Source organism: Larus michahellis, chromosome 14 (assembly GCF_964199755.1).
Source record: "Larus michahellis chromosome 14, bLarMic1.1, whole genome shotgun sequence".
In the NCBI taxonomy this organism is placed as follows: Eukaryota; Metazoa; Chordata; class Aves; order Charadriiformes; family Laridae; genus Larus; species Larus michahellis.
The window spans coordinates 8064066-8087076 of NC_133909.1; the positions used below are offsets into that span (position 1 = coordinate 8064066).

General features: G+C 48.7%; 1 protein-coding gene across 1 annotated transcript; it reads right to left on the reverse strand.

The window, feature by feature from the left end:
• Positions 1-17538: 17538 nt before the first annotated feature.
• TOB1 (transducer of ERBB2, 1) lies at positions 17539-22367 on the reverse strand. Its single transcript, XM_074607689.1, has 2 exons — positions 22087-22367; positions 17539-19483 (listed from the first exon to the last, which is right to left on the reverse strand). Exon 2 carries the CDS (start codon positions 19347-19349, stop codon positions 18369-18371), a length of 981 nt encoding a protein of 326 aa, XP_074463790.1. The 5' UTR covers positions 19350-19483; positions 22087-22367; the 3' UTR covers positions 17539-18368.
• Between the last annotated feature and the right edge of the window lie 644 nt (positions 22368-23011).

Genomic DNA, 23011 nt, shown 5'->3' on the forward strand with positions numbered 1-23011 from the left:
CATTGGAATATGATTCAGACAGCAAAGGTATTTAAGAGCTTAGCTCCCAGTTGTTTCAAAGGGAATTAGGGACCCCTGCGAGAATTACTGCCTGGCCACGGGTCTGGGTTCCTGCGGGAGGTGGCTGTGACGAAGGTCACGCAGGGCTTCAGCCACCACCTAATGACTTCCTGCAAAACGGAGGAGTCATTCGGCTGGCACCAAATTAGCACCTTGCACCACGAGACCCGCTTCCTCCACCCGAAGCACCTTGCACCCTGCTCTGCTGTAATTCCTGCGGCGTGCACGTGCCGGGAAAATCTCCGCGTAGATAATTAGCAGGAAACGATCATGGCCAGGCTGGGTATCTACACCGAGGCCGGATGGAGCCAGGTTTCCGAAGGCACGGCTGTGAAAATGTCACCCTGAGTGACAACTTTGAGTTTAGAGCCTGTGTTTTCATACCAAATATTTGGTGTTTTCCCCTTCACTGGCGCTGGTTACTGATTGACTACAAGTGACCTCCAACTGCCTTATTGATTTACAGCGGCTGTCAAAGGACAAAAAATGGGCCCCATGTCCAGGATCTGAGAAATACTCTGAATGGAGGTTGCACAACTGAATAAATGTTCTGCCAGCTCTTTAAATCTTGGGGGGAGTGGAAAAAAAAGTCAGCTCTAGCTCCTGATCTACAGTGCAAACACCGGTGGGGTATGAAGATAACGCTGCAGCACTAGCGGACGTATCTATTAGCCAAAAAAGCGGCGCAGCCTGTTCAATTCACAGCTATTTATGGCTGGGCAAACGATATGACATTCAGGCCTGAGAGTTTAGAAAGCGAATGGAAAGTCTTCCAAAGGCTGCTCTGCAGTTCAGGTTTCAAAGTCAGGAAACTCTGATTTCGGTGTTTTGCTCTGCGCGCATCCCTGTTACCACCTTTTTGCTCAGCCAGCCCTCCCCGGTGCCAGCCTCGCTGGTCCTTACCCATCCAACCGCTGAATTTTGCGCCCAGCCAGCAGGGTTGGGATGGTCTCCTCCAAACTTCAGGGTCGCTGGTGGGCACAAACCTGTACGTGCTGCAGAAGCCCATGGCCAGCGCAGCTCTGGCAACGGCATTGAGAGCAAAACCCAACGGACAGGAACGTTCATGTTTCAGGATTACGGGCAGTTTGGGGTGGGGATGAACCTCCTCCAGACCCTACTCTGGGCCCTCTTCTGCGATTCTCTGGAGCTTACAGGATGGCAAAGGCCATGGGTCTAGTCCCACCTGGCAACTCCTACCCCCTCTCATTTGTCCCAGCGATGGCTAGAAATGCAGGAGGAAAGAAGGCTAAGGAGAAGAGAATGAGGAAAAGATTCATCTAGAGGGAGGAGGGGGAGCATTTTTTCACCTTAAACTGTCATGACAGCACGGTAGTTGGACTGGATTAGCTGGTTTCATTAAAAGGAATTACCCATAAAGGGGTTTGTGCCTTCTCTTCCTCCGTCGCTCCACCCCTAACACACCCAGACCGAGGGGGTATTGTAACACGTGTAAAGGACACGACTTCTTCTACTGCTTGAAATAAATAGCAAACCAACAGTAATAAGTCTCCAGGATCAGATGGTATTCACCCAAGGGTAAAAGTACTCACGTAAAAAATTGCTTAACCATTAACTGCAGCGGATAACCTTTGCTTCGGGCTGCGGCAGGACCAGAGGGCAGAAGGGGGCAAACATGGGGCTAATTTTAGAAAAGATTTCCTGGGGGGCTGAGTATGAAAACTCAGCAAGTCTGGTAGAAACTGTAATAGAGGGTAAAACTCACGGCTGAATGATAAAGATGACGTAAAGAGGAAAAGTCTGTGGACTTCAACAGAGGGAAGTGATGCTCCGTAACACTTAACTTTCTTTGAAGCCATCACGAGGACAGAGATGGTCCAGCTGATAGAGTCGAGTTGGATCAAGGCCTTAGAGCAGCTTCCTCACCCAAGGCTTTTTCTGACATTCAGCTGTCCTGCGGGGAGACGTCAGGCAGTCTCTTGAGCCAACGACTGGTTGAAACATCGGCAAGAAGGGGTGAGACTGAAAGGTCAGTTTTCACAAGGAAGGGAAGTTATCGGCAGCGTCCCAGGGGACCTGGGCGAGGGCCTGGGCTGCTGGACGTGGATGGTCTGGGAGAGGGATGGGAGAGGTGGGCTACGAAGGTTGCTGTTGAGATCGAGTTATTTAGCGCTGCAAAAACGCAAGCTGACTGCGAGGAGCTGTAGAAGGGTATCGTAATACCAAGTGACAGGATGATAAAATAGCAGATGAAATGCAATATTCGTTAACACACATGGCGGGGGGGGGAGGTGAGCCCTCGCTGTGCCTTCCTATGATAACTTCAAACAAGCTGTTCCCGTTCGAGCCCCGGATGATCCGCACACGGACCCGAGCAGGGCGGCCGGTCCAGCCTGTCTCTGCTGCGCAGGCAGCCCCCGAGCCCATCCTGCACATCGCACCTCTCCAAGCAGCAGCACACCCCTCAAAACAGCTTCACGACTTACAACGCTCCCATGAACAAGCACAAAAGCCTACGGACATCTTAAAAACCCAGCAGCACTTGCACGTCATGCTCAGCCAGCGTTGGTTACTGCCTTGCTAAGAAAACGCTACTTGCTATTAGAGACTTGCTCCTCAGAGCGCCAGATAAATCTCAGCCACATCCCAGCCCCAAAAATCTTAAAATACGAACCTTACCTCCAGCTGCCCCCACAAGCACACCGTGCTGCAGGAGGGACGATGGTCACAGACACAAACCCTTCCAACTCTGGAGCCCCGAGTCTCTTTAGAAGCTGTTCTGCAATTGCTGCATCTATGGTGCTTGGGGACGACGCTGGAAATCACACAGCTCCCTCTGGAAACGACTCCGAGGTTGGCCTTGGCCAAGTCACTCCATCCCTGGACAGAAGGCAAGGTGCAACCAGGACCTTGTAGAGACAGCTGTGGGGCAGAGGAGGTCCCACTGCCCTCAACAGGACTCACCATATAAACAGGCAGGGTCAGGTTCTCCATCCAGCAGCGTCCAACCTATAATTTAATCACATGAGCCAAAAACAAGCACCAGCACCGAAGAGTGACACACACAATTATTGCCTCCGCCACGGCCCCAGCATGGAGGACCCAAGGTCTTCCTCACACGGTCACATCTTCCTATTTTTTGCAATATTTGGGGTGCAAAGAGGGAAAAAAAAAAAACCAAAAAAAGCCTCGTCCCTGATCTCTGAAATGACGCCAGATGGCTGGAAATTGGGGCAGGAGCGTCCAGCTGCTCCCAGCGCCTGACACGAGATGGCGTGTGGCGTCAGGGTTTGGGGACCTCGCACGCACGGGGCCCCCGCCGGCTTGGGAAAGTGAAGCACCCCCCGTTGGGGTTGGATTTGCTTCGCCCTCGTCCATGGACCTGTTTGGCGGACACTTGGCTGTATCATTCAGATCTTCTGGGCGGCAAGCCAGACCCCCTGGAGCTGGGTGGCCGGGTCTCGTTTGACTGACCCCATCCTTGTCTGGGCGCTAATACAGCCGGAGAGATTTTAAGGTTTATCGGGGGGAAAAAAACCCCAAACCACAGAGTAGGGAGTGTGGTAAGGCAATCACATCCATTCCCAGGGCTGCAGGAAAAAGACACAATGTATAATTTAGTTGAGGCTTTTTCTCTCCCTGTTTGCAGATTGCAGTTTCTAAATATATTGGTCCAGTTATTCAAAATTATTCATGAATCTCTTCAGTGAATAATACTTGACCTGCAGATCATCCACAAAGCGAATATTGCAATCAAATTCTCCGTTCCTGCTGTAATTTATTGTAGCTAACAGATGTACGCTACACGCAGGTAATTAACTCAGGATGAAACTCCAACTCTGTGTTTGATTAGAATATTTGCAATTCACGATTTTTACTGTGCTAGCCGGCTCCAAAAGTCATCTAATCAAGAGATGGGCAAAAGTACCTTCTCTCTGACATAACGACACTGGTACTTCTGTTGGGGGGGTGGGCGTTCGGGTGAAGGAGCAGCTGCTCACAAGCGCGGGCCACCAGCGCCGCAGCGCTGCGCACAGATGCAGCCGGTCTGCGCAGGCTCAGCAGGGAATAAACAGATTAAAAGGAAAAAGTTAACAACGGCTTTCTCAGATCTACTCCCCTAACAGGCGTGATAAGCAGGACTGACACCAAAATCTCCTTATCTATTGGGTCTCTGATGATGCTTTTCCCCTGAAAATATCAGGAGCGCGGTGGGGGTGGGCATTTTTCTCCTTCACTGTCCAGCCCGTGCCTGTGCTCGGGATTCCGGTACCGCGTTTGTCTTATGGGGGGGCCTGGAAGGGGGCCCCAACTCTGCGAAGAGGGACGGAGAGCTGCAGCTGACCCGCGGGGAGCTTGCAGTCCCAACAGAGGGGCGAGGGGAGGGAGCGAGGGGTCCCTCGGTGCCACGCGGAGCATCCCGGGTCCCGCTCCTGGAGGCTGGAAGGGCTGGGACCACCTTTCTGCAATTGTTACTTGTTGGGCTTTCGGTTACAGAAATATCTAAGCGCAGCCCAAAGCACTTAGGGATCATGAGTCACCTCTCGGTGTCACAAACTGGGCTTTAAAATCTTGTTATTTCTTTTAAATAAATAAGTCCCTGGGTGTATTGTTCGTTCTTGTAATTTGCCTTCAGATGGCAGAGCCTTTCGGCGATCACAAGTTTACGCTTTCCTTTGCTGCCCCCAGCATTAAACGCATACTCTTTTTCTCGCTTTTATTTGTGAATGGAAGTTTCAGGTCTCACTTAGTCACATAATCTCCAAAGCAGGAGCTTTCGGGAGTCTGTCAACCCCGGGGAGACTCACAGGAGGGTCAGGAGGAGCAGTGTTGCCACCTAGGGACCTTCCGCGAGCTCTGAAAATCAGAGTTTTCTCCAAGACGGGATGCTCTGATGCCATTTCACTGGGGGAAGTGGCAGTTTTCCTGCTCGCTGGAGGTTTGGAGATGGTCTTTTTGGCTTGGCTTTTGTTTTCCTGCAAAATTATTAGCCCTCGTGGCTCAGGAATGTGTGCCAGCCAGAAATCCTGCCCCGCAGCCACCAGCTGCCCCATAAACATCGTCACCCAGCCCCTCCGCCCCGGGAATACATCCGTCCTGAGGTGCGCCTCTACACCTGTTACTTACCCATTCCATTTTTCGTGTTCAGCCGTAGGAGTTTTCCAGCAGACAAAAACTGAAGGAGGATTTGCTGCTCCCACCCCGGCAGGAAGATCTACACACGAGCGAATGATTTGTAACGAATACAGCGCAAGATAGATGGAGCTGCTTCTCTTGTTCACAAATTATTCACAGGCTACGGGCTTGAAGAGGAGAACTTTTTCCCTTGCTTTGTAAAACACATACACATGCATTTTTTTATTATTATTTATGACTACTTTCACTGTAAAAAACACTCCTGAGAGCACCCTTTTGCAGAATTATTGCAGCTCACAGGTTGTTTAGTTGGTAATCTCGAGAGAGGACAGGTTTGGGTTTTTTTTTTTCCCCCTTTCTTCTTTTTTTTCAGTCGTTGCCTTGACCAGTGAGACTTTTGTCACGGGTTTGAGCCTCTGGGCATTACAGGGTGATAAAACCTAAGTTCCTGGCCTGCACTTTTCTCCCCAGCCTGCTCAAGGGAGCGTATCGCAGCAGCGGCTCCTGGGTTTTGCCAGGAGAGCTCAGTCCTTAAATCAAGCTCCAGGGCAAACGCTCCCGAGCGAGGGTCTGCGACGTCATTCTGCAAGCGTTGCCCAGCCTGGCGAAAAAAGTGCTGTTTCCAGATCCAGGAAGGTTTCTGGCAAGAAGGGAGGTTTCTACAGCCTCAGGTGCCACCACGGGAGGAAGCGATGGGAGATGGACACGTAAATAGAAACAGGGACCCCCAACACCCTGAAGGGCTCAGAAAGAAGTTTCTAGGTAGGACCTTTGGAGTTCTGCTTATATTCCATATTTCTCACATTGAGGGACTCGTTTTCTTTTTCCGGATAAGACTTACTTCTCCCCACTTCCCTAGCTAGAATTAAAATGCATCTCCATGTCCTCGGCAATGCTGCGAGGGGGGCAGGTCCTCCATCCAGCTGTGCTACCTTCACGTGCAACGTGGAGTTTCCCTCCCGGGCCAGCCGGGCGAGCCAAGCAGCTCCGAACCTCGCCCTCGTGGCAGCCGCAGCCTGGGGATGTCCCGCAGCCCTACGAAACGGGCATTGCTCCGGTCTGCCTAATAAACTCTAACAGTTCCTTAAAAACAAACAAAAAAGATAAATAAGTCTATTTTTGCCCTGAAGATCCGGCCGCTGCTAGGTGCTAACTAGGTCACTCTTCCAATCCCTGTCTTCACGGCGGGCGTGCTGCAGATGTGAGCACGTGTGGCTGCGTTGCACATCGATTCGTGCAAATCATGTAACATAGGCAAAACTCATCGGCCCGTGAGCTCAGCAAATACACAACTGGTGCGCGAAGCCATTACTGGTAGGAGCAGATGGGTTGCTTGCTTAAATAAATGCATTTGCAAACTTGCAAACTCCTCCAGGTCCTGCTTTCAAAACCACCCGTTTGTTTATAGAGCGTGGCGTAGCCCGGCTCCTGCGCCCTCCGCTCGCCCAACCTTCCCTGGAGTGCAGGTGCTTGCGTTTTTGCATAAGGAAAATCTGAAGGTGAATACATTTTTGCAAACATAACTAAAAAAAAAAAAAAAAAAATATAAATACCTCTTTCGATTTGTAACGTATGAGTAAAGCATTGTTTACATTCGTGCACTGCTAATTGGAAGCATCCATAACACGAATACGTCAGCCTGAGGCAGAGCAAAATAGACACAGAATAAAAATATCTACAGTGACCTGGTCCTGCAAACGCTGAGTAACTTTATGCTCTGGAGCAGAAGTGCCTTGAACAAAATAAAGCAGCATTGCTTCTGGGGCTGGGCACAGCGGGTGGCTGGAGTTAGCAAGGGCACGGGAGGGAAATAAAAAGCTACATTTTCCCTTATTCTGCTGTTGCATCCTCAGCTGACAGAAAAAGTCAACGGGCTGGGGAAAAGCGCGTTTGTTTGCTTTGCGGCTGCTTGGGTGGGTGTTGCTCGTTCCCCTGCGGGAGCCCATTTCCAGCCAGCCCAGTCCTCCGTCCCAGCGCTCGCACAGCCCTGCAGCCTGCAACCTGCCAGAGACCTTCTGCGGGACAGGAGGAGGAGGAGGAGGAGGAGGAGAACATGCTCACGTGGCTCATCAGCTGCCTGCGCAAAAGCAAGCTGGTGGTTTCAGCCCCGTTCCCAGAGCACAATCGCCGAGAGCAGAGACACGGCGGGCTCTCAATGGCCACCTTTGTTGGCAGCCACGGGCAGGAGCGCGCAGGCTGCTGACGTGGCACCAGGCCGTGTCACCTTGCCCTGTCCCCTGCTGCGGCCGCACCGGGAGGCTGGATGCGGGGAGAGCCCTTCGGCTACAAGCGGGGGCTCAGACCACCTTCCTTCCTAATCTTTATGTTCACTTTCACGTCTTAAAATGAAAGAGAAAAGAGCACAAAGAGCAGAGCCCAGCAGAGGAGGGAGGAGGTGGAGGCATTTCCCCTTCAATAGGTCCTTCCTCTTTCTTCAGTTCCTTATTTCCCCCCCTTCCAGTTTCTTCCCCTACCTGTCGAGACACGGTTACCGCGACACGATGGCGGAAAAGCTGCAATTTTAATACGTGAAGCTGGTATAATTTTAAATAACTGCTTTAAACCAAAACCAAAACCAACCCAGAGGAAGAAAGCGTTTCCTCCCTCCCCCCCCCAACTCTTCTGCCACCCGCAGCACCCGGTGACACCGACCGCCCCGCTCCGCCGGGCAGACACCCGCCCGCCCCGGCAAAAGCCAATGTTTACATTTGTCACATATATTTTTAGAGCATCCTAGACCCAGCCGTGCCTCAACCCAGCCCCGTGGGCCAATTGCCATGTCGAAAGGCTCCCCTCAGCAAATGTTACTTCACCGCTGGGACGATGGAGGGAAGAAAAAAAAATGCCCAAGTGAGTCCCGGCAGGAGCCGGCTGCAGGGTCCCCGCTTCACCAGTCCGTCAGGTTCTTCCAGTTCGCCAGGACAAAGTGCGCAGCGAAGGCATTTGCTCTGCAAGTGGCCTCCCAGAACCTGACCTCTGCAAGGGCAAACGACGCTTACAGCGGCAAAGCGCCCGGCACAGACCCTCTCCCTGGGCCGGCCGCACCGCGGGCGGGCATCAGCATAAACCCGCTGGGTTTTGGTGGGCTTTTGGGGACTGCTTCTGGGAGGACTTCAAAGAGTTACAATTGGTAATGTCCAGTTTACAATTTTCCTTCTTTTTGTCTCAACTGGCTCATCCCCATGCTGCTCGGATGCTGTTGAGTGTTACACACCAATTAACGCGTCTGTTGTGGGCACCGCACGGCCCAGGCCATCTCCCGCAGAAAGGATTTGTGCCCCTGTCTATGTTAAGCGACAGTCGCTGCCATTTCATCCCGCTCGACATCAGCTCCCTTGAAAACATCCCCAAAAAGCAGCTGTCCCCAGTTTAAGCACACCCCGATCACGCAGAGGATCCTGAATGGACAGAAAGCAAATACCACTTTCTCTTTTCCCGTGCTGTGGGAGGGATCGCGCACTTCACAGGAGAACAAGGGCCACCTTTGTGGTGCCAAAGTCCACAGCTCACCTCATCCCTGGCTCCTCCACCTCTCCTCTGACCCGTCCCCACCTCGAGGACGGGGACAGCGATGCCACATGGGGCTTTTCGGAGGATAGAAGTCTGTTGATGACTGGGCGGTGCTTTACAACAGCAGCGACGTTGTACCCCCGGGGTCACCCAGGGCTCTCAAGCGAGAAGGAAACCTCACGGCTCCTCTGCAAGGCACAGAAACAGGGCTGCACCTTGTGCTGACGGGGAACAGAGGTCCACCAAAATGGGAACCGCTGCTGGAAGCCAAGGAGCAGGCGAGCACAGCGAGCAGGTCATATCCTTTCATTCCTGGCTCTCCACAGCATGATTTATCAAGTGGTTACAAAAAAAAAACAAACCCCAAGTAAAGAAAGAAATAACTGGCTAGAGGTTATACAGCCTGGGCTCCCCTTTGTCTTTCATCCTGCCCAGATAAATGCCATTATGGGAAAGGCTGGAGATCAGATACAGCCCTCGAGTTCAGGAGCTCCAACGGGGAGTGGAAGAAAAGGCTCTGGATGAAGATAACTGCAGCAGTCACGTGACTAATCCCAACATCTACAGACATCTTCACCTCTGCCTGTAAGAGCTATGTGATCCTAAGCATCCTTAAGGAAAACAACTCCACTCTGGCTAGCAGGTGACGAACTGCTTGCAAATAACACAGATACCTTTTTAGATATGACAAAAGACCAAAATATCCAAGATGATGGTGCCCCACAGAAGCGGCTCGAAGCCGGGGCACTTGAGCACAGATAGCTCTTTCCGAAAAGCAACCGGGAACCGGACGACGCGAGACCTGGCCATAGCATTCCCAGCCAGAATGGGCCTTTTGTTCCAGCAAATGCAAAGGTCATGACTGGGAACGGGCCAGTTGCCGCCCCGCAGCAATGCCCTCGGCAGCAGGGTCGGGCTGGCCAACCTCAGATCTCTCTGGAAAACAGGCAAAGCCAAAATCGTAGCTCTAACCACTCTGACTTTTGTAGAGAGTCATCTCAAAGCCAGTCTCACAGATGACCCCTGTTCTCCACTTACATATCATTCATTTCTAATTTCGTCAGGCAGACATTTAGGAGTGGAGTCTGTGCAGGCATCCAAAAAGCCAAACTCATTGGAGACCTCAGAGCAAAATGTATTTTAAAATGCATTATTACCCACAGAGCATATATAGAGAGGAAAAGTTTCAGTGACTGTAAAAGGCAAAAAATCCGCCCTGCCCAGTTCAGGTTTCCCTGCCCCCAGTTACCTCTGCTGTAGGTGAACAGGGTCATCATCCTCCTCTCCGTCCATCCTCCTCCTCCTCCTCACCTCGGTGGGCATGGGGGTACACCAACTGCTTCAACAGCAGCAGCGGCCACGGCCATCAGCCTGGGAAGGGCTTTGGGATGCTGCAGGAGGGAAAGGGATAAAGTATATGATATTAGTACAGCAGGACTGTTTACAAGATTTAAGAGTCCCCCGTTGCCATTGACAATTAACTATAGACTAGCAGAGGAACATCGTTCTCTACCATAATTATGTGTATTTTTAGATAAACATGTTCCACAAATGCTTTGTAAAGGAAGCTTCTTTGCCTAAAGCATCTCCTTCTTCTATAGCCTCCAGTGGTACAGCGTAAACCGTGTTACTAATAACAATTGTTCCTGCATTTGTTTCTTGAACACAGATCACAAAATACACAGTTTATTTGGGAGTGTCTGTATACTCTTCTATTTCTGTCCTTCTTATTCAACCCTGTAGAGTAAAACAGGCAACAGTGAGTCCGGAGAGGGACACAGCCCTGCCCTGAAGAGATTACAGTCTCCATCAGATAATACGCTGCAAATTATACATGGTGAGGCACAGACCTCGGCATGGGAAGAACACTTGGTTTGGGAAAGAAACTAAGAAACGCAAGTTTTAAGGAAGACCTTGAAGGAAAAGAGAAGAAAAATAGAGAGGGGGAACCTAGGAATTTCAAAGAATAAAGGAGGTGAGAGTTTGTACAGCAACACATTTAAAAAAGGACTGATACGTAGAGATGAGATCCGGACCCTACGTTTAACCGATCTTCTGCTATCTGACTTCGGGCAGGGCAGCTGCTCCAAATACCGAATTCTTAAAACCAGACACCGAGACTTCAGAGACACTGAGAAAAAACAACCTTACCGACCTCCGAAAGTTCATCGCCCCCAAACGCATGCCATCTACTGAGGTGATCCTCACGTCAACCTTGCCGACGGCTCTCCGGTGTCACCATCACCTTCGCTCACCTCCCACCAGCCACACGGCATGCGCGGGGACAGCAAGGCGATCCCAGGCAAGGTGGGACAGATGGCTTGTAGACCCAGCAGCTCCACCACGTGATGCCTACGCTTCCCTCCTATTAATTGGGCCAGTAGAGCACCTCCCATAGTAGCTCACCAAGGCTATGCCTTCGTTTGTAGGCTCAGCCAGGCAAGAACGAGCCCAGCAGATGTGTCGTAGCGGGGACAGTGCGAGACGTAAGTGAGGCAAGGGCAGGGAGAGGGGACACCCTTTATTAGGTCAGCTGCTGTACTTGGAAAAACTAGACACGCTTTCAGGCACATAAGGCTTCCTCAGGTCTGAAATAGAAGCAATAACCTTAGAGCTAAATACAGGTTGAGAATAATTGTTCTGAGTTAAACTTCATTATATTAATGAATTAGGCAATTTGAGGGAAAGGGTGATTGGTTCCTGTTGATCAAAGGGAGGATAGTAGCCAAAGGACAGCTGATAATGTCATTTATGGCACAAAGAGAAGGCGAGAGAGACAGCAATAATTATTGCCTAGGGATGGCCGGTGGTAGCAAAAATTATAATGTAATACGCAATCAATATCTGAGTGATTTTTATATCCTAGAGTCAGGAATTTTAGTAGTCGGATTGTCTTTTGAAGCAGTTTTGGAGACCTTCCTTGAAGGTCGGGAGTGAGAGGTCAGAGATGCAGCGGTTGATCTCTTACCGCGGGTTTCTGTCCTTTATCAGTTTGTACAAGTTAATTCGAGTTGGTTGCCGGCAGTTGTTGCCGCCAGACTGTCGGATCTGTGATCAAACCACACAGGCAGGAGGGCGGTGGTAGGTCTGGGTCCTCCCGTATCACTTAGACATCTGATTCCATTAAGCAGCCGTGGTTAATTGCCAAAACTTCTCAGTTCATCGCTATCCCTTAGATATTTTGTTTCCTGTGAAGTGCCAGTCCCAGGGAACCTGTGATTTCCTAAGGACCCATATGCTCACATAAAAATTAAGTTCATAGAGGACTCATAGAGAAAAGTTCGAACATTCTGAAATCTATTTAACTCTATACCCAGAAGATAAATTAATACGGTGCGAGGCTGATTATTAGTTAAGATTACCTCATAATTTCTAAAATATTCTTGGAGGCCGGAACCACAATTTCTTGAGTGGTTTGGCAATACTGAAGGACTGTCTTTAAGGACAGCACTAACAGTCTAGAAGGCACAAATGGGGAATATCATTACGCATTACTTAAAAATGAAGTACCGACTGTTCTCAAGTAAAAGAGGGTCTATGGCTCGAAGCAGTTAATAAATATGAGATTCACAAATACCTGCAAAGTCAGTAATTGCCGCAGGCGTTAACACTTTCAGCAGCAGTCAGGAATTTTTCACTCTTCCCATTAAATTGCCAAACGGCGGTGCTGCTCGTACCTGACTAACCCCGAGAGACGGACAGAGAACCCACTGGCTTCAAAAATACGTTGCGGTTATCTACGACATCTGAGACTCAGCAGGGAGTTAAAAGGCTCAAATTTGGGCTTAAAACCACCGAAACTACTCTTGACAGGGCTGAAGCGATCTGTTGAAGGCTGGGCAGACAGTTCATAGCACAGCTGGCGGCAGAAGCCTGCAGCCCTCTCTCTGTGCTGGCGCGCGGGGTGCTAAACCTTATGGTCTAACGAAAATCAAAGGGGAATTTGTTTTAGCTCGTAAAATCTGTATGCAAGTCTAATTTTGACCAGCAGCAACTTCAGCGAGTAGGCTGGTGTAAAATTTTCACATGATTTGTACTGAAGGAATATATACTTCCATATCTATAGAAACACCCACAGAAATTCTTTTAGAGAATCACAATAGTCAGTATGTGAGATCTCACTGCTCCGACGGTGGGTGAATCAGACTCTATATACCATGGACAATGAGAATCAAGTGCTTCACTTTTATATGCATGCCTTATTCCAAAATGCAAAGGTCACCTAATACACCTTAAGTGAACTGTACAACGGAGGAGACTCTCAAAGGCCACCGAGACTAAAGGCAGTAGAAGGAGGGAATGGCAGGTCAACCTCAGAAGATGCTCCTGTGGCACACAGCAACTGGATGAAGTTCCTTATTGACCGCAAAAACACAGCAATAGCCAGCTGACGTCTGACACTTGCTAAGAGGGAATTTCAATGGAGACAGAGGAGGAAACCAACACAGAAAAGGGCAATGACTTGCCCAGAGCCAGATCTGGAACGTGGGGTGCCTGAGTTGTCATCTGTTATACCATGTTCATCACTAACCTGCCACCTCCCATTTCCATCAACGGGACTAAAAACTCCCAGGCTGTTGCGTTACTGGACGAGGCTGCCCAAGCAGCAAATCCATGAGACTGTGAGCATCTAATACAATCCTTAACTGTATGCTGACATTCAGTAGTTCTTCACACTATGCCTTTAGAGAGAAAGTCAAGTAAGCCGTAGCCCACAAGGGGTGGAGGGAGAGGGCACCTTTCGGCAGCCAGAGCCTGGCGTGCCCAGCTCTGCCGTGGCACAGCAGCTCCTGGCGTGGAGCAAATTCAGAGATGAGGTCAGAGAGAAGTGGAAAGGGGTGAAAAGAAGAGTGGCGTCAAAGCCCATCGCAGCAGAGCAAGTAGCGAGAGACGGCGAACAAAGGGAGCACGCACAAGCTGGTCCTTCTGAGGATGCTGTGGGAGAGGCAGAAAAGACGAAGGAAGGGGTTATGGGCGTAGCAGGGAATGGATATATTCTGCCAAGGAAAAAGAGGGTGGTTTTCCAGGTCTGGTTTTAGTTACATTAGCCTGCCCTGTTGGTACAACCTTCTCAAAGCAGCTCGCAGGGGCACTAAACAATAATTAAGGCACTACATTCCCAGCGCTCTGTTTTGTTTCATGCTACGGGCAGTGTTGAAGCCAAGGGGAAACGGGAACGAGTGCAACGAGCTCCACGAGGGCACGGAGACGACAGCCTGTTTAAATGTAATGGTGTCCCAGCTCTCAGAGGAGGAGAGAATCTCTGGTTTCAGGCCTCTGAAGCACTAAATTACCCAATGAAAACTACAGCAAGTTCCACCAAAAGTGCAGCCATCAATACTACAGATTGTTTTGAGCAAACAAAAGTTGACAGAATAAAGGACGGGGGTTGAGGGATGTCTGTGCTGTACGCCAAGGTTTTTCTAAAAATATTTTACACCTGCTATTTGTTCCGCACACTGATCATATTTTGTCTATGAGGTAGAGAACTCGCAGTGCCAAAGGGAATGTGGTTTATGTTCCCGAGTCTTAATGCTTTTTCCCTTCTGTAAGGCAAAACTCCTTACTACCGTCACTAAAATAAAGCCAAGAGGACAAAAGTCACACGCGCACTGCCACGGTAACAGTTTAACCGTTCCTCTCGCTGATCTTTGGAAACAATCCCTTCAGCAGGATTTTACAGCTCTGGCACTTCGATTTAGCTCTGGCACTTCGATTTAGCAAACTTTTTATGCAGCTCATGAGAGGAATGCAGCCAACTCTGTACACTCAATTTAAATCAACTTGCTGATGATATAAAAAAGAGTGCTGAACCGCCGGTTTGCTTCATCTGCTCCAAAACTACCAACACAAACTCGGAGGTATTTATTCCTGAAACGTTAATAGAACAGTCTGGGGCGTCAGATCAGTAAATGAGCTCTGGTTTGATCCCATGCTGGCCCAAAGAGCTGATTTAACAACTAGTTGTTTGGTTACTTGATATTTCAGAAATGCAACTGGGCTGTTTGCTGCTAACGGGGCTGGGATACGGCGGGACACGGGGTGCTGGGTCATCATCTGCTGCCGCTGTCTGCACAAGCAATGTTAATAGCTTTCTAATGTTGCACGGAGAAGGGTGGATGGATCTTTCGGTGGCTTACACCCCGGTCTCAATTGGTATAAATGATGATAGCTTAGCTGGAGTTAAAAGAACGACAAAACTTGTACTCACCGAGACGGCAGTGCCCGTCCAGCCTGTGCCCTCTGGATCCCCGTCGGCAGCAGGAGCCTTTGCCAGCAGGACGCAGCGACGGAGAACTACGTATTGTCAACTCCACCTGCGAGCCGGCTCTCCTTTGCAGAAATAATCACATCAGTTTAAATTTGGTGACCGCTACTAGACTTCCGATTAAGAGTAAGGTCAGCTGTCTACCCACAGAACAAATGCAGCAGAGACCACAGCTGCCTGTTGAACCCCCTCCGCCCTGCCCGGCCATGATGCCCCCGCATTCCGTTTCACAGATCCCAGATTATGATCTTAAAAAGTTATCACATTGTGCTGAACTGAGCAAGCCATACAGCTGAAAGTGCGCTGAACTTGTGCCTGGGTGGGGACTTGGAGTGAAGAGACAGGATGCACTAAGCAGCATTGAGGGGGGACACATATTTAAGGTTGTACCCTTTTCTTCACTGTAAATTAAAGACACCTTCCGGGGTTTAACTTACACTGGCAATTTTAAGGAAGTAAACTGCATGTTCACACGAGAAAATACAAAAGAACTTGCACAACTGAGCAAATGCTTCCTTTCCCCCCTGCCTTCACTCCTTTTTAGGTCCCCGCTCTCGAAGCAAACGCCCTTACCTGGCAGCAGGCTCGAGAGCACAATGCTGGCTGCGTGCAAATTAAACCAGAGACTGACTTGGCACTCACTTGGAACAGAATGTTGCAATGTAAATGTTTGATCTAACAAATTCGGCACCAAACTTTAGCAAAAGATAAATAAATCGGTGAAGTAGACTGAAGAGAAAGCACACATCTTTAATTTCTATAAAGAGAAAACATTCAAAATCTTCCGATTTGCATTCTCTGAGAAAACTAGCAGCTCTCTCTACAGATTGTCTCCTTGCAAAACACCATCAACAACCCAGGGAGAACAAATCTCTGCTTATTAAAATCTTTGTATTAAAAGGTGCTGCAAAAAACCACCTTGTTTCCAGAGATTCCTCCTTGCTGCAAACCACCGCCCTTCACACGCGGAGCTGGAAGTGAACAAATCAGCATGGGAAGAGGATAAGCTCGATGACCTTTAAGACAAATAACCTCAGTTTAAATCACAGGAATAGCAATATGACAGAACACGCAGAATCGTCTCTGCCGTCAGAGGTGCTCAACCTCCTAGGCAGTTTAGGTATTACTATTATATTGTAAATACTAAAATTGTAGTAAGTCTTAAAGTCTAGGCACACAAATAGAAACAATACACAGAGCTAACATTCTCAACTTTTCAGTAATTCATCCAATATTTTTTTTCTTATTCTTTTTTAAAGCAAAACCATCCACTTAAAATTAAGACACCAAACTTTTAAGTACGGTTCTGTCCACTGATGTGCCCTTAGTGGAAAGATAAACCAGATGGCAAACTCAATAAAAAGGAGCCAATTAAATACAGACAGACGAATGCCTAAAAAAACATTCGCTCCATTATTGCTTTTCAATTGGTTGCCATGGCATTAGAAATCGATAGCATCGTCAGCCTCCATCTCCCCCACATCCATTTCTTCGCAGCCTGACCAAAAGCAAAGATCTCATGCTTGGTCTGGAAAAACACCCTCTTCCTTGCAGCACTAGGCTTTTCCCACCAAAACTCTGCTTGCAGCAAACCGGGGGTAAAATCAAGTGCATCAAGTAGGAAGAGAGTCTCAAAATCCAGTTTCGGAATACTAAAGTTCAGATAATTTTAATCCTGTTCCACTCCTGCAGCTCACAATTCATCATCATGAGCCAAAGGATGACCCACTTGGCGTGTTGTCGTCTCTTTGTACAACTGGAACCGCCATGGAAAATAAGTTGATGTTTGTTAGATTTACAGATTCAAGTTTCTCTTTCCCTTGACAATGTCCACTAGCAAGGAGCACTATTTGCCGAACAGACGGAAAAGAGTACGGGACGTAACTTCAAAATAGCCCTGGAAAAGCTGAGTTGTTTTGTCAGCCTCCGAGTTTCTCCTCCTACTCACATTCACAGTTTGAGAATCAATTAAGTCAGAATCAGTAAAATCCACTAAAATAAAACCCTTAAATGTCACATTGTACTTGCATTACATTTCTCTTTTTAATAGAGCATATAAAATAAAAGTTTACAATGAGTTTAGTAAACTGTACATCAGCACTTTTATTCAGTCTAGTTTCTGAGCTATTAATCCCCAGTAGAGAAGCAGAACGCTGATGCACTGGTCTAGGACCTCTCCAGATAATAGTTCAAATCCGTTCTGATGACACGGAAAGTGAATTCCATTGAATCACCTGAGTCCCTTCTAGATACGTCATATCACACAATAACTGCACGTTTGCAAAGCTTATAGTCTTAACTCTCAAGGAAAAAATAAAAAAAATAAAATTACCTTCTGGCTTCAGTGAGCTGCAGTTACAGAAAACAAGTGAAAGTTTGCTCAAATAATTGTAGGCAAGTCCTTAATCAGGCTATGTGCTTTGTCAGTAGTATTTTAGGTAAAGCAACTCATTATTGTGGTGCATCAATACACAGCAAGCCTTTCCATCGCTCCTTTGTGAGGCACTGAGTCAGACTTTTTTGCATCATTAGCACTGACAACACAGTAAACGCCGCGCTCTGATCTTCAGCAGAACAGTAAAAACACAGACCACAACAGTCAATTAATTTTGAAGAATTTTAATACAAACTTAATATAAACTATTTCAGTCCCTCTTAACATGTAAGACACTGACTCAAAATACTTTTATACCTTTTTTCAAGTATTGCACAATGTAGGTACAAAATTAATATTTACGATTACATTTTCTTCCATAATATATAGCAAAAATCTTTAAACTTTTAACAGAAAATACAATTTGTGTTTCTTTTGAAAAAAGCAAATATTTCGTACATTTTAATTCCACCACTAAGGAATATTCTGTACACAACTTTTTATTTTTTTTTTTTAGAATTGATGTCTTTAAGATGGATATCTTACAATTTCAGTAAAAAAAATACAACATGAAGCTGCTGCAGCTGTCACAGATCACTGTAGTAAAAAGATATAAATGCAATACCATGTTGTAGAAACAATATATATACTCTGATATTTTACAAACTTTGTACTAAATTAAATTATACAATTAGAAAAAGACCAATAAACCCACCTATTAGTGCCAATTTTTTTAATATATATACATATATGTTTGTGTACATATATATATACACACATGAAAAAAATTAGCCACGTCCTTGCTATATCTTAAATACTGTAAGAGGCCTTATTTTGAGAGTATATTTTTGTAATGTACAGTCAGTATAAAATAATTTTGTGCTTGGTTGGCAAATGAAAAAAAATGATGCATGTTGTATTTATCTAACCAAGCCTGAATGTATTCATACTACAAGCCTTAAAAAAAATCTCAAGAGGTGGAAAAAAAGATACACCCTTGGGTACGTGCATTTTAACTTGTACAATAGTATTTACTTGTATTTCACTTTCGTTTTATTTTTAGTTAGCCATAACTGGCTGGAATTGCTGGTTAGAATACTGCATGTTGTTTAAACTAAAATTCAAGCCATCCACAAAAGACTTCTCATTTAGACCTCCATAGGCTGCAAACATATCAAAGGCATTACTGTACTGGAGAGGACTGAGGTTAAGGGGGCTGTCACCAGGAAAGATGCTACTGGTACTACCTTGACCCTGCATGTTAGGGAAAATGAACTCCTTTGCGTTAGGAGAAAGGGCAGAAGTCTTCTGCTGTTGTTGCTGCTGCTGCTGCTGACTGCCTAAGCCAAGCCCGTAGAGAGAGTGCATGGAGGAGGAAAGGGCTTTCTGCTTCAACAGGTCATTGACATTCAAGCCAAGGTTGGTGGGAGAGGTGCGGGCGACCTTGTTGCTACGGCCGCTATTCTTCATTTTGGTCGAGCCAAACTTGGTGGCAGCAAATGTGGCAGTGGTGAAGGTTAAAGGCTGAGTGGAGCGGGGCATGAAAGTTGGGCTCACAGCAGCAGAGTGACCAAAGGGAGGAGAAGGAGAACTAGACACTGAAGATGCTGGGTCACTAATTGGCATGAACACCTGGGCCTCTGGGTTAAAGCTGTTCTTGATCTCCTTATCCAACTCACATCCATTTTCATTATCATCCACATAAAGCACTTTCACTGGTCCCTTTTCACCGATTTGGTATGAAACCTCAAATGGGTCAATCCAAACACTAAGATCCTGAGGCAAGTTGCCACGAACATCATCAATGTCCAAACCACTCTCTTTGGATGCTTGTTCTATGACTGGGTCCACTTTCTCCCCTATATGTATACATCTAAACCCTGATCCTTTGTATGGCTTTTCTGGATACCAGTGGCCTTCATACTTCTTCTTAAGAAGTCTTTCAAGCTCTTCACCAAAAATGTTGACACGTCGTCTGGGAAGCTTATTGTACAAATATGAAATAATAAAATTGAGTGCTACTTGGATTTCAAGCTGCATAGCTGCTATGCCACAAAGTTATAAGTCTGTTTCAAAACCCGAAGAAAGTGTTCAAGATGCCACAGGGAAACAAAATTTCATTCAAAGTGCTGATTCTAGTCGATTATTATCCTTCACCTTGAGTGCTCTTGTTCCTTTAAGAAAAAACAAAAGCAAACACATCCAAATAAGGAAAGCATAAGATCAAGCTCCAAGGCCTATTCTCTCAGCTTCACCTCCTGCATAAAATAGGTTACTTTTTAAAATCAAAAAAATGTGCATCAAACTACTTATGTTCATGCCCACGGAAGGTAAGGATGTCAATTACATTCAGTATGACTTAGAAACAATACTGCAGAAGATGCACCAGGCATGTGTTTACATATACAGCATGGGGCATTTCAAAATCACATGAGCTTGACGTTTAGTTATTCACAAAGCAGCAAGGATAATTTTTAAGACATCACAGAACTGCCAGGCCTGTCAAGGGTTCAATTACCAACCCGTATTTGGATGATTTATAGTACTCAGCTGCAAAATTTAGCACCAGACTATTAGTTCAGCTCGAAAGGTCTTAGTCCAAGCGTCATTTATCATTTTAAAGTTTGCAAACATATTGGTTGCACCATAAGCTACAGAATTATAAAAATGTTAACAGTTGCTTTAGAAGGTTTCACACAAATAACTAAAATTATGCAACATTCATTTTAAAGTCCAAGCAAATCATCCGCATAAACTGTGCGCTGGCAAAATTATGCTAACTGAAGAGAAAATGTCCGCTGTACATATACAACAATTCTTCCTCAGAATAGCTAAAATGATAATGCAGCCAATGCATACAAAATAGATGCATATATCTTTTGTCACAAGGGGGGCAATGACCGTGAAATTCTTACAATAAATTAATTCAAATTTTTTTCCCTTTCTATGAATTATTCGATGTTATCACATGTAATATATTAAAATTACTAAATTCATATATCGGGTTATCTGTAGCTCAGATTTCAAGAAGTTAGGGGAGCTAACAGGGCTTTTGATAGCCTCAAAAACAATTGCTTTTCTCCTTCTCCCTGACTCCATTTTACATTTAATATAAAATATGGTTGCCACTGCTTCACAAAGGACAAAAGAGAAATTATCTATCTATAAAGTTAAAAAAGGGACAAGAATCAAGTATTAGCTCATGTACCGCTAATGAAAATCCTGCAGTACCTTAGCATAAAAGGTACTCATCCACAGGAGACACTTTTGTTCAAAAAGTTCCAAAGAAACAAAATATGTGTTTTTTGGCCCAAGTTAAATGTCCAATGAGAATTTAAATTAAGTGTGCTTTTCTGCACTGCATCACTAGGAATGAAATTTAGTGTAGCTGTCACTAAAGAGTAGAGAAATCAAACCCAATATCAAAATCCTTTAGCAATGTGAATGCAAAGCTTTTTTATTTCTTGCTCCAAATAATCTCCTTTTAAAGTCTGGAACCCTATTTCCAAGCCACTCGTGTTCTCCCCAACATGGTATGGGAATAGTTTGAAAGCCTGTACGATAAGGCGACCTTTAAACGTTTGCTGGATCAGCACTGGGTGGGGATAAGGAGAAGATCAAGGGCAAACAGAAGATATTTACAAAAGGCACACAATCGGTACAGAAAAGCTGATTGGGTGGTTAACAGGGTCATTTAAACATTATTTATTAATCCATCTGGTTTGTTTCCCTTCCGCCACGTCCTTTAGGAATGAAATGATCCTTTCAAGGCGCACCGGGCAGACGCTGTAAATTTTCCTAAGCCCCAAAAACTGATCCACGGTACAAGCAGCTGGTCAAACAAATCAAGAAAGATCATTTAAAACTACTTTTTTTTTTTTTTTAAATTATAATTATTGCGAGGGGAAGCGCTCGCCGGGCCGGGCCCTGGCTGAGGGCAGTGTGGGGAGTTACATAACGCGGCGGCCGCCCCTCATTAGCTCGCTGCTCATTAGGTTGCTGCTCACAGCCCGGCAGCAGCAGGAGGAGGAAGGGCATTTTCTGAGCCCCTAAGAAAGAAAACGAAGAAGAGGAAGGGGGATGACTGGAAGGGGGATGGTGGTGGTGCAGGGCCCTTCTCCTCAGCCCAGCACCCCGGGCTCGGGCACCCCCTCGCCGTGGGGCAGGGTCCCGCAGGGCGGCTGCCAGCGCTGCCCGGAGCGGCCCGGGCAAACAGCAGCCCTTAGTCAGCCGCAGCCGGCAACGCTCACTCCTCCCAGCCCGAGCGCCTCCAGGGGATCGCCTTGGGAGGGACCCCCTGGCAGCCCGGCTCCCCGGGCCGTGCCCTCTGCCTGAGGGACTGCCGGCGGTTCCGTTCCCCCCCCCCGCGCCCTCCTTCCCGTCGGCTCCTGTGCCGCCGCGCCCCCCCGGCCCTTCCCCTCTCCGCAGGGCCGTGCCCGCCTCGGTCCCCGGCACCGCGGGGTCGTGACCGGCTCGGCACCCCCGCCTCAGGGGCCGGCGCCGCCTCAGGTCCCTCGTCACGGCGGCCGGGGCCGCGCCCGCCTCAGCCCCCCGCCTCAGGGGCCGCCGGGAGCTGCCTCAGGCCCGCCGTCACGGCGGCCGCCTCGGCCCCCGGCCTCAGAGGCCGGGCGGTGGCTGCCTCAGCCCCTCGCTCGCCTCACGGCCGGAGCCGGGCGGTGGCTGCCTCGGCCCCCCACCTCAGCGTCTGCCTTCGGCCTGGGCCCCCCCCAGCGCAGACGCCCGGGCCGTCCCCCCGCCCTCAGCGAGCGGTACTCACCCGGGTGGGTGTGCGGGGGTTAGTGCAAACGATCCCGGCGGGGGTGTGAGTGCGGGGTGGAGGGGGGGTGGGGGCGGCTCAGCACCCGACCCCCATCTCGGAGAGCCGGCTCCCTTCGGCGAGGATGGGAGGGGAAAGGAAAGAGAAGAAAAAAAAAAAAAAAGGGAGGGGGGAGGGTTGGAAAAAAAAAAGGGGGGGGAGGGAAAGGGGGGGAGGGCTGCGCTGCTCACACCCCCACGACGGGCGCACTCGGCGGCCGCAGCTGGGCTCCTTCTGCTACTGCCTCGCCGCCCGGCGCGCCCCTATATATCCCCTCCCTTCCCCCGCCCCCCGCCGCGCGCCCCGCCCGGCCACGCTCACAAATCCCGCCCTCCACTGGCTGGCGTCGGGTTTGGCCCCGCCCACCACCCGCCAGGCCCCGCCCCCGTGCGCGCGCGCGCAGGTCCGTCTGTTGCCTCCTCCCCACCGCGGCGTGGAGGGGCCGCTCTCTACGTCAGCCCGCTCCTCACCTCACAACACCGTTGCGTCACTGCCCACGTCAAACCCTGCCCTCGCGCCCCTCATCTCCGCAGGGACGGGAAGGGGTGGGGGGCGCGATGAACTACATCTCCCATGACCGCCGCTGCGGGGGGTGGGGGGGCGGGCGGTGACAGCGTACGGGGAGCTCGGCGGCGGCCATGGCGGCTCCGCGGGGGTCGGCAAGGAGGGCGCCCCACAGCCCCTCACAACCGGCGGGGCTGAGGCCGGGGGCGGCCTCCCCTCAGCGAGGGCAGCCCGCCCTCACGGGCGGGGGCGCGGCCCCCTCACCCGCCCCGCCGCGTCTAAAAATACTCCCCACAGGTAGCAACGCTGACCGATTGGCTGCCTGCCCGCCCCGCTCGCCGCCTGATTGGTCACTGCGTATCGAGGAGGGAGACGTCAAACC

Excerpts from the sequence above, each read along its gene's own strand:
- TOB1 (XM_074607689.1), bottom strand. The coding sequence starts at position 19,349 with ATGCAGCTTGAAATCCAAGTAGCACTCAATTTTATTATTTCATATTTG.